General features: G+C 40.8%; 1 protein-coding gene across 1 annotated transcript in view; it reads left to right on the top strand.

The window, feature by feature from the left end:
* Positions 1-12,776, top strand: part of LOC116058719 (inactive N-acetylated-alpha-linked acidic dipeptidase-like protein 2) — a 457,605-nt gene that overhangs the window by 147,046 nt on the left and 297,783 nt on the right. The window contains 1 exon segment of the mRNA XM_036007698.1: positions 2,091-2,223. Coding sequence (XP_035863591.1) covers positions 2,091-2,223 — 133 coding nt within the window.

Here is a 12,776-nt window from a genome sequence, read left to right as displayed (position 1 = left end):
TTGTGACAGTGGTAACATTTTTGCTTAATGTAGACCCTCTATTATTAGTATAGCAGCTCTTTTCAGGTGCCGGAGTGAAGAAATGTAGGCAGTCATGGAATTCAACACAGACTCAACCTTGATGACTCGACTTGGACTCGAACACTGGGGCCTCGAAACTTGACTCGGACTCTTCTTCGGTGACTTGGACTTGTACTCGGACTCGACAGTTGGTGACTCGACTACAACACTGGTGTGTGTGTGTGTGTGTGTGTGTGTGTGTGTGTGTGTGTGTGTGTGTGTGTGCGCGCGTGTGTGTGCGTGTGTCCCTGTTTTCCAGAGAAGGACAGAGTTGTGATGAGAGCAGAATGACCATGGTCTGTGTCACACCTTCAATAAAATAGTCATCCACGCTCATAAAAAACAAGGACACTATTTTCCATGGACAACAACAAAATACTGCTCTGCACTGTGGCAGCTGCAGCACACTTCCTTCCACCCAGCAACTATTCCCAATGATTACTAATAATGGTGGCTAAATAAACACAGCAAAACCTTTAATCATCATGTGGAAGATATAGCTCATATGAACAAATATGTACCTCAAAAAGATAATAAATAAGAAGTCACTTCCGTATTAATAAATGTACCTCCTTCTCTTCTTGGGAGTGGTAAAATCTAAGCAAAACAACATCACAGTAGGCTACTGATACACACTGTTTGACTGACAGGTAGAAGAGAAGTACAGAAGTACAGAAGTACAGCGCAGAACCACCACAGAAATATCATTGCTTTCACACTTATGTTCATTTGTTACAAAGACGCACACACAGAGTGGTAAACTAATGCTGGATTTTCTAACCCAGAAATGCATGTAAACAAACAAACCCGTTCTCACTCCCAACTCGTCAAATATGGCAGCTTGGTCAGTGGCCCTCAGCGTCTGATCTCGGTGCACAAGGCACCCTTTAGCCTCTGAATGAGACACACCAGGCTTTACTTAACTCCAATGTAAACCCATCCGTGGATGTATTACACTCTAAGAATTGTTTCTGTAAAATAACAGACAAGGTACTGGCAGCTCATTTCCCGGACTTTGACACATAATTGAAAACGGACATGATATGTGTTCCTACAGTTAAAATACAGAACATTTAAAAAAAAAAAAAAAAAACTTCACAAATGTCGAAAAAAAAGCAACAAAGACATCGGAAAAAGCAACAAAAACGTCGGACAACGTGACACTAAGGTTGAAAAAAGCCACAAACGTTGAAAAAACGTGACCACATGGACTCATTATGAAAATGTTTATTGAGGTAATAAATCAAATGAGAAGTAGGGTCATTCCCCCATAGACTTCTATTGAAACAGACTTCCTTTTGCAAACAGAAACACAATTAAGTTATGTTTAAAATATAAATAAATTCTAATCCTGTTCTGAATTTATTAATAAAATATATTTAGCCACAATTTAGCGCAAAATCTAGTATGTGGCTCCACCATGTATAGTCAATACATGGTGGAGCCACATACTAGATTTTGACCTAGTCTTGTTATATTATATATATATATATATATATATATATATATATATATTATAGTCTCAGAGAAGAAGCCACAGAGAATTATTATCCAACTCTGCAGTAACCCTTAACGCTGTTCGGTGTTTTCTTCCAGCTCATTTGGCACTCATTTGCTGTTCAGTCTTACCGCTTTCATCAATCCTGTTTCCAGCAGCAAAAGGCATCTCTGATCAACCGACTGCAATCTACCTGCCCAGCAACAGATGAGATAGACAGACAAAGTTAGCAACTAGATCACATAGTGAAGCATTAGATATGCTGTATGTATAAATTGGCAGTTTTTTGCTTACAAGTATGCCTTAACAACTTTATATGTGATAATGTGTCAGAGATGTTTTCAGCTTGTTACAAAACAACCAACAACCGTGTTTTTAGGTGAATTATTTATTTATTTATTTTTTTATCATTTGGTGTTGTGTGAGTAGTCGCTGTCATTTTCCCACTTACATTAAATCATTGTAGGGTCAAATGTCACTAATTGCATCTTTCTGTGTGTGTGTGTGTGTGTGTGTGTGTGTGTGTGTGCAGCTATCCCTACTGTCTGAGCTGGGTTTCGGAGGTGTTCTGCTTTACATTGACCCATGTGACGCTCCCCCTGACCGCCACACCTGGCATCAAGCCTTCAGAGTAACTCTCAACCCCGGAGGAAACCCTGCCATTGGTGAGTGTATTTTTATTTGTAAAATCCATTTATACCTACCTAAGAAAGTGGTATATATAAACTATACTTGTTTTGCTTTATACTTTATTTTATTACTTTAAAGGGACTGTACAATATTCAGGGGGGGGGAAGCGGACTAGGATTGCCTCCACATAGCTTAAAAATAATAATCTAATCTAATGATCTAATAAAAACAATTAAATAAATAATTAGATAATCTAAACTTATAGTTTCAGAATCGTAAAAAGCCCCTATTATGCTTTTTTGGATTTTTCCCGTCTTTTAGTCGGAGCTTTCTATCTCACAGTCTCAACTGCCTGAAAACGGCTCACCCACATTCCTGTTTGAAATCCTCAATTAAGGATGTCACTGACTAAGAAAGCCAGCCCAGTTTTTGATATGTGCTGCCCATAGTAGGAAGTACAAAGAGTCGTCGCTATGGAGATGATACACACATCGTCTCATCGCATTGGTGTGAACTGGCAGGTTTCAGAATGGTCTGAACTGGGCTTAAGGCCCTGTTTACATGACAATGCTCACGGGTGAAAACGAAAAAATATTTAATCAGACGTGCCTTTTGTTTAGACGGCAACGGCGTTTTTGGGGCTTAAAAACGCAAAAAAGTGAAACCACCCTCCAGAGTGGAAATCATAAAAACTCTCCACCGTCATGTTCCCGTCTAAAGGGGTAAAAACACAAAAGTCTGCTCCGATCTGCTTACGGTGGCACCACATATTTCGTTACATAAATCAAAATATAGAGTTATTACTCGCCCATGGCCACTCCGCCATTGGGTATCCACAGCCTGCCTATACTTGGTCCGGATGGCTTTCAGCTTTGATGATATCTGACTTTTACAGATAGCGTCTTTCTCGTGTGGATATGACGTCCCTCCTGGTACAGGATACTACTGAAGAAATTCGGTCCATATGTCTATATATTTTGACTGGCAGGACTCCCAGTCCACGCCCTGTTGTTCCTTTGTGGCATTGTAGTCTGAGGTTGTTTGGAGCAATAACTCCACCTCCTCGTCTGTCCAGACAAAATTGTCAGCTTTTGTTGTTCGCTTCGCCATGTTTTGGTTTTGTGCTACTAGGGAGAGAACAGGGAGAGAGGAGGAGGAGGAGAGGGAGAGAAGTAGAAGGAAGGTTCTACGCAGGCGCACGGACTTGGTGGTGTTGTGTGGCACTGCTTCACACTACCATCTAGCCGCCTGGTGTGCACACTACATCGAATTTCACACACTTTTGCGTCACCATATGCACACAAATTTCCCCCCCAAAACGCTCATCTAAATGCGGAATAAAAAGTGAGAACGCAACACCACTTTTGCATTTTCTCTTCAGATCGTTTCTGTCTAAACATAGCTTAAGACACCCTTTTCCCACTATGATTAACCAAAAAAAGAAAGAAAATTAAATATGATTGTGTTAAACCTGTGCAAGCTACCTTTCAACATTTAGAAATTCACATTAAATTAGTCTCCACATATGATGTGGTAAACAAACTCTATTCCCTATTAAAATTGTTTTTAACCTCTAATAAAATTTTAAAAAAATATTACCAGTAAAAAAAACAGCTCAGTTGAAGTATAATTTTCTTTGGAATCTGGTCAATGCCTAAAACTTACTCACATGTCCTACTGTACCTTGGCCTCGGCAGAGGACGGTATATCTCTCTGTATCTCTGTGACTCTTTCCTACTGTATTTAAATCACCCTCCCAAGACGGATGACCTCTCCGACCCTCAGTCTTGTCCCCACTTCCTGTTTTTCCTGCCCGGTCTGGCCGATAGGGATGTGTCATTAACGCTGAAGTATCTTTAGTCCTTGTAAGAGTCCCAGTACCACAGTGGCAAGACCCAGTAGAGCCCCAGCAGATGTCTGGACTGCTGTGTGAGCATGTGTAAGAGTGTGGGAACGTGTATGTGGAGGGATGTGATGTGGAAGAGAGAGAGAGAGAGAGAGGGAGACAGATGCTGGCTGTCTGCTCTCTCACCAATCACAATGCTCTCAGGTCCCCTGCGCTAATACAGCTCAGAAGAACAGAAGATGTGAAAGGACACCTCATTACTCATATCAACCATACTTTATTCAACTACCAGAGACTGCGTACACTCTAAGAAATATATGTTGTTGTATGACTGTATATTTTAACAGAAATTGTCCATGAAACATGATTTTAGTTTGATTTCAATTTGGAATTGCATAATTTGTGCTCCGACGATTTTTGTCGGCCATGGATGTGGGTTTTGGGAGGTTAAAGTCAATGTTTGTTTTTTTTTCGACATTTGTCGCTTTTTACGACATTTTTAAAGTTTTCTTTCTTGATTTTCTAAGATTTCTCAATTTGTTTTCAAACACAGGGCATTCGTGGACAGGTTAGCTCAGTTGCTAGAGCAGGCGCACATGTATAGAGGTGTATGCCTCGACGCAGAAGGTCAAGGGTTCGAGTTCGACCGGTGACAATTTCCTGCATTCCTGCTTGTCTTCCCCCTCTCTCTTCGCTGAGCGGAGCCACGGCGCCTCTGCAAAATAGCCTTTGGAAGGAACTTGTTTTTGTGGAGCATGTGTACGTTCAAAGGTTGTTTTAGTCGTGCAACAGAAAACTCTGATTGGACAGATAGTCTAGCTAACTATCTGAATTTACCCTGCAGAGATCTGAGGAGCAGGTAACCATAGTCCTCATGAATCCAGCGGAGTTTAGAATGCCAACACAAAGAAAGCGGCCATGACGATTGTGATTGGTTTAAAGAAATGCCAATAAACCAGAGCACGTTTTTCTCCCATCCAGGAATGCTATGTGAACTAGCCAGACCCTCCTTCGCGGCGCTGTAGAGGAAGGTCTGGCAAGGCGAGACTACTGTAAAGCTAAAGATCTAATACTTGTATTTAGTTAAATAGGACTTACTTAATGATAGGGCTGTAGCAACTAGTATCTACTACTATTACTACTACTACTACCACTACTACTAAATATTTCTCTTTATTCCTACATTAATGAGTTTCCCCATCCGTACAAATAAAGTACATGTTTTTTAACCTTTGACGGAAATGTTGAAATGTGAAGTTATATACATAACGTGACATATTGCATTACCCCTTGTGCAAATGTGAATGTATTACACCCAAAATTATGTTCCACATGTGCATAACATAATGTGCTAAAGTGATAAATTCACATACTTGTTTCGTAGAGGAAGAATGAGAACATATCATACCACCCTTGTTCTAATTGTAGCCAGCCTTGCATCTGCATAACGCCAACACAAGTCAGCTGCCTGTCTCCAAATCAATCTTTAAATGAGTCGTCCCTGTCTCAAGATGGAAATTGGATCCATTAGTGCAGTAAAGTAAGCTGCACCATTATTATATTTTCCAAAATGCAGCCACGTTTCTACAAGGAGATGTTCTTAAAAGTCCTCTACTACAAACGTATCACATTTGTTTTTCAATGTGACGATTCTGCGATGGTGTTTAAAGGCCTGGCTTATCAGACAGACATGCTGTACTGTGTGTTAAAGGAAGCATCACTGCGTCTCCCGGTGGCAAGACAGAGAAGAAGACGTGAAATCAGTACACTGAGACTCAGTCATTTTGGGTGGGACTGTACTTCACACATACTACATTCCCCCACAATTTGGTGAAATGTAGGCCATTTTATTATTACCTAAGTGCACAATTAATGTGCACTTAGGTTGTGGGAACTAAGCATTTCCTGCTGTTCTGTGTGACTGTTAAAAAGCGGTTGCATCGCACCTGTTTTGCCTGGATTGAATTATTTTTTTGACATTTCAGGCCCTTTGTGTTTTAAGAGCTTTAAAACATGCTTAGTTCTCAGTGATGTCAACAGCACCTCCCTTTTTATACGGAGAAATAAGACACAAGGAGCTGTCAGGAGTGCTCCCCAGTGGAAATGCTGCCAGTGGAAGAGCTGTTTAGAGTAAATGTAATTCCACTGTTTGCCAGGGCTCTTTATAACATTCCCCAGACTTTTCCCCACCTCTCAGTTTATTGTTTGGACTTTGTTGTCTCCCTCTTTCCACCCTCTCCTCCTCCTTCCTCAGCTTGTTAATTTGACTCTTCCTTGTAGTGTTGTATCACTGGTGTGTTGTCGCATGCTGCCTGCTGAGACAGCCACAGCAAATCAAAGCCTCTGCCTTCTCATACATACCCATCGTTCCCAATTCTCTTATGTAGTGTGTTATGTATTAATATGCATGGCAGTGTGTAGGTGTGAGTTGTGTATGTGTGTGGGCGTTCAACAAGAACCGACAGTGTTTTTGCATGCGTAAAAAACTCAGTAAGATGGAAGAAGTGTGTGTGTGGTTCTTGGATGGGTATGTGCATATCTTCGTGTATGTGTTTTCCATATATTTCTTACATGCCTTTGAATGTCACATGTAGCTCTGCATGAATGAAAATCGGGGGGGAAAAAACAAGTCATCTGCAGATTCCTGCAGAGCCCACAGTGTTTGGTTAAATATCATCGGCAGGTGTTCGCTGTCAGGTGTACTCCTTGTTATTCCAGCATTCATCTAGTCTGATATGCACCATGCTGCTGTAGCATTCATTTATTCTTGGAAGAGATGCCACAGCTTGGATATTCTAGCTTGCCCTGTAACCATCTCGACACTTAGTAGTACAGAACTGAACCAGTGCCAACTGAAAAGTCTATGAAGACACATTAAAAATGACGTAGAAAACAGCAATGACTCTAACTTTGATTTGTTTGATTTGGTGTATAAAAGCTTGCTTAGCAGTTTAATCTGGAGAAAATAGATGAACAGTTTGATTTGAGGAACACACTCTATAAACAATTTGATTAAGAAGATCAGGGTTTGCCGCCTGCATTCTGTGTGTAGTTTAGGCTAATAAAACACCATGGGCAATGTTAAGGAAAGGTTGGATTTATATTGAAACACGGCAGATTGGCTCATTATCTTTGGCATGCAAGCCCTAAAACAAAGTAAAATTATTCAGTAATCACAATAATCAAGACAAAAAGAAAACGTTTGAGGAAAGTCTGAAAAAAACTGTTAATGTCAATTGTTGACTGTCTCCATTTAGATTACATTAAATGACTGGCTTAAACCACAAGAGGAAAATCGAAAAGAGCACTTAAAAGCAAAGAACTTTTACTGGTTAGTCTAGAAATCTAGATGCATCCTAGCGGCAGCAAATGTAATTTGCAGCCAGGGGTTCTAGCAACTCTCCGTTGGCTTGCGAGCTGGAAAAACCAAACTCTGGCTGGGCCAATCACATTGTGTATAGAGTCAGTGGGCAGGCTTATAGCTGCTGCTGCTGGGAACAGCGGCCTTTCGAATCGGCTTTGGCCGCGACTCTAGAAGACTTGGAGTTAAGCTTTTCTTTGAGAAAAGAACAAAGAACGGCACTGAAGTCCTTCTTAAAAAAGGAAGATGTGTTCAGAGTTTTGCCAACCGGATACGGCAAAAGTTTAATCTATCAAAGCTCTGCTACCTTGTAGCGCTATCCTATTGCGTGCAGTGGGAATTTGAAAGACAACCGTTTATCCCGCCCCTTGGATTGAGCCCTGCCAATGGTGAGTTCCCAGACCCAACATCTTGATGTGGGTCTGGCTTGTCAGGCTGGTGGGAAAATGAAATATGTTTGAGGAAGTCTACTTGAAGTCTACTGAGTAATACACCCACAAGTTTGTAGGACTATCAGATGCCAAGACATTTGTGGTGGATCAATAAAATACTAGGTCTTGTTTTGAGTATAGATACTAGATCAATAGGGTCCATCTCCCGTTAAAGCACATGAATCTTAGTGCTGCAATCCTCTGCTTTCTGCTGCTGTTGTATGAATCAGAGGTGGGCCAATTGATCCCCAAAGTATCGATAGTACAGTCTTGTTTTGACTATCGATACTAGTGTCAAAACGATCGATACAAAAAAGATCTCACTTTCTGGAAACACTCTTCTTTGTGCTGCACTCTGCATCTCTGCTGCTGTTGTGTGTATGTGTGCAGGGATCATCTTGCTACTTCTAAGAATTGATTAGGTAATTAAAACAGAAATGCCTAATGTTTGGCAAGTACTGTGCATACTGTACATACTATTTATTAGGGTTTGCTGCTTTACATTTTTTATATTGTTTTGCTTATTTTCATATATCATAGTTACATCCCTTCTTTCTATACTACCCATTTGGTTCCTTTTTTTTACATTTGTTTGTCTCTCTATGTGCACTTGCTACTCTACTAAACTACTGCTAAACTGCACTTACTGTGTGCAATGACAATATTGTAATCTCATCTAAATATTTCAATAGTTATTAAATATATTCAGAAGTAGCATATTAATGATGCATCATCTGATTGAAACCAAATTTGATGGCATTGCCCATCCCTATAATAATTTGAGGCTAGATCTTTTTAAAACTTTGGAATGGTTTCACAGCAGCAATACTTATTTTCCTTCTTGACAATTTTGTGGTAAACAGTATTCAACAATGCCATACTGTTCCTTCTACGAGGAATGTCTGGCCGCGTATATTTGATGAACTAATGCAGTGCCTTGCTAACAGCAAAAGTTAAGCCAGGTTAAACTTTTTTGCTGGCTTACCTGGTTGCATTGAAATGAATGACCAAGTGCTACTGTCAGTGCAAATGCAGTCTTACTCAGATCTGAGTTGTAAAACTCAAACTTGTTTCAAGTAATGTGGATGGTCTTGAAAACTTGACACTAGTCGTGTTTCCATCAACGTATTTTTATGTGGATTTTGAAGTATTGCATTAGAAAATGTTGATGGTAATGGCACAATTCGAAGAAACTTGCAAAAAAGTTTTTACGCTCGCTTGAGGTGGTTTTTGCCTTTTTCAAAAAAGAGTTAATCCACAAAATGGGAGATTAAGAAGAGAAACAGCTTTGCAGAATAAGTTGTGATGTTGCGAACATGACTAGTCCCGGTATCCATCGGATGGGGGAAGGATCGGGATATGGGTCCCATCCATTGGGCCTACACTTGTAGCACAAGGTGCGTAGTGGGGTTGCAGTGCGCTATAGCCTGTGCCTCAGCCACGTAGGGTAAATTGACGAATTGGTTCAACAGCTTGAATCGTATGGCCCAGAACACCGCGTATACACAGCGGTGAACGGTTGTCTCGCTGACACCAAATGTCTCTGCCACAGCCCTGTATTCTGCACAGGTGGCCAACTTGTACAAAGCTACCTCTCTCCATTTAGCCAAAGGACTTAACTTTTAAATTCTTTGATTTAGCAAGCTGGTTTGCAATCTACAACCATGCGTAACGTCAACTTGTGACGAAACTACACTTTGCATGGTCTAGTTTATTCGCTCTAAACCAGTTGATGGAAACACTTCTAATTCGCATTTTCTTTTTTTTTCTTTTTTGCGACATTTTAAAAGTTCACTTAAAATTTGCTTGACAATTAGATGGAAACATGGCTAGTGAAATAATACCATATTGGAATGGTGCTGTCCAGATATGAAGTGGGCTAGGCAGCCACTTTGGGTGCAGCATTGTTAGTGGTGCAGATGCTGATCTTGGAAACGTTTCTGTCCATCATAACAATGGGGCAACCTGCCTGAAAGACGTGCCATGTTCCAGATTCATCAGAGAGCAGAACACAAGAGGGGAATAGAAACTGTGTTCTCCCTTTGTGGAAAAAGAGAAAAATAATTGTTTCTGGCACATTTTACTTATCAGAGGCCTCACGGTTTATGCCAAGTCGTTGCCCCTGGTAGTGTGGCAATTTCCTCTATCCTTTGAATGCAGCTGCCATGTGATTTATTTCCATATCCCCTTGCTATGTTTAACAAATGAGAACTGCTGGCCATCAGCTTGTGATTGCTCTTTGTACGGGGTCTCTTTGATATTATACCCCACTGGCTGTGTGAAATGTGTATGGCTATGTGATAGCATAATTGTGTTAACCTTTAACATGCAACACCTATTTTCCTGCGCCCCTCTGACGTTTCCAAACAGAATGTTCAAACCATTTCCCCTTTTTAATTTTTGAACTGGTTGACATGTGGGCCTTTTCACCAGGCCCCTTGGGTTATTTACAAACATCTACATGATTCAGATGAACCCAATGAATTGAACATGTAGTCATATGAATTGAATGTAGCATATTGATTTAAATACAAGGTTGCAACACACCATCTATTTTCCCCCTTTAAATGGACAATCATAGCCATGTTTGTGGATCGAGAAAGGAGCAGTCTATGTCAAGCAGGTTTTTTTCTCAGGCTTGGTGCGCATTCCCATAGAAGGGGGCGTTTGTTTGACTCTTCTACCACACAAAGTGGGCCGATCGCGTGCTGCCTACTTCCACCTATGAGAATAGGAAAAAATTATTACAACAAAAGCAACACTGTTTGGCTGCAGATAAAGCAATGACTAGTCTCAATCAACAACGTTCCACTTCTGGGATTGCTCCGGTGCCGCCAGAAATTCCGCCGGATGTCACTCTTTTTGGCCAGATGTCCGTTGCCTTCTGTTTTCTTTGTGTTGTAATTTTTAACTCCGGTGGATTTATGAGGACTATGGTTATCTGCTCCTCAGATCTCTGCAGGGTAAATCCAGACAGCTAGTTAGACTAACTGTCCAATCTGAGTTTTCTGTTGCACGACTAAAACAACCTTTGAACATACACGTTCCACCAAAACAAGTTTCTTCCCGAGGCTGTTTTGCAGCATCACTGTGGCTCAGTCTGGCACTTAGCACCGCCCAAGACGATTGTGATTGGTTTAAAGAAATGGCAATAAACCAGAGCATGTTTTTTTCCTCCTCTGCGCTGTGAAGGAAGGTCTGGCAAGACTAGGAGTAAACAGACTTACTGAGAGCTGTCCACTTGTGATCGGGTCACTCAGACACATGTTAATGCCAGGTCTGAACAGGGCCAGAGTGACAGGAATAGCAGTAAGCATCCTATAAAGTCAAACTTTCCAACAAGTTGTTTCCAATTTGAAGGCAATTTATTCAAGATCACAAATGGAGTTAGCCCACACAGTTCTTAGCCTGCTCAAAGTAAGGGTACCCGAGTATGAAGTGAAACTATCACACAACGCCTGACCTCCCATCTTGTTTCAAAGTGAGAAGAAACTTTTAGCGAGTTCTCATCAGGAATTAGCTCACACAGTTTTCACGAGATAGTACTTTCTCTGTTCATTTTGCTGAGAGTTGGACTTTGCTGGATTCATTACAGTTAATTGGCTGTTTAGTGGGACACTGCTGAACAGTTGAGTGTGGGAGCTGCAGCTGTAGCATTAGCATCAGTGTGGGCTGAATTATGCATGGAGGTTAAAGCTTCCGAAAGCTTCTCCTTATGATTTATTAATGTCTGCTTGCAGATACGGATGGATTAGGGCTGCGGCAGGGATACCAAACGATGACACATTCACAATGGTCACGGCAGAGTTATGTTACAAAACTGGATGGAAATCAAAGCCAGGATGATGATATTATTCCGTCGACTTCCAACATTTGTGAAACAGCGGGTGTTCACAGAATTTAAAGTTTTACACATTGTGTATGAGACAGACTCAAAAAACTGAGCAGCTCTGTTGAGCCCGGCTGAAGCTAACTGCTTTATGTTTCAGCACAGCTTGATCCAGCAGTGTGCCCAGACTTTTTTGACTGGGCTGGCCCGGTCAAAGGATGCAACTACTATAATATCACTATCAGGGCGTGAAATTAACTTTTTTGGCCACCAGCCACTGTGGCAGGTGGATTTTAAACACACATGCTTTTTACCAGCCAATTGTTTTTTTGCGTCATTAAAGGGTAACTACCGTTTGTTGTCAGACACTTAGAATATTAATCTGAGCCTGTCAGTGGCAAAACGAGCACTTTTGTAAAGGTAAATACAAGCTGGACAATTGCCCTTACTTACATTGTAGCTTTTTTCGCCGCTTCCGACTGCAGCGATCTCGCTTATTACTGGACCAATGTCAAAGATTGTTGTTCCCATCAGTCACACACAAAACCATAGGAAAATAGGCTCCAGGTTGAAAAAAACGGTAGTTACCCTTTAAGGTGAAATACAGAAAATGCACGAGCATCGTTCTTGAACTTGTTTAGAATACACATTAAAGGTGTTGACGCAATCAAAATAATTAATTAGCATATTTTGTTGTATTTAAAAAAAATAAATAATAATCTTTTCTTTTATGTGCCCCTACCTTTTTGAGCTCCAATCCAAGGAAATTTTGAACTTGTTTGAAATGTGAAAGAACAGTGGCAAAAAACAACTAATGAATCACTCAATTCTCATTGGCTTCCCGCCAACGTGGCAGGTAGATTGACAGTTCCTCCACCAATGGCTAAATTCACCCGCTTTTGGTGCGTGGTCGGGTGTTAATTTCAGGCCCTGTAATGATGTATCTGTCACATTGAATCTGTCACAGTATCAAACTAGGTTAGGTTATGTTATGGGCCAGGTATACCATGACTTGACCAATTCAATTCAATTTTATTTATAGTGTCAAATCATAACAGAAGTTATCTCATGACACATTACAGGTAGAGTAGGTCTAGACCGCACTCTATAATTTACAGAGA

This window comes from Sander lucioperca, chromosome 11 (genome assembly GCF_008315115.2).
Source record: "Sander lucioperca isolate FBNREF2018 chromosome 11, SLUC_FBN_1.2, whole genome shotgun sequence".
NCBI lineage: Eukaryota > Metazoa > Chordata > Actinopteri > Perciformes > Percidae > Sander > Sander lucioperca.
Note: the sequence above shows the minus strand (reverse complement) of the source record. Positions and strands in the feature narration are given on the sequence as shown.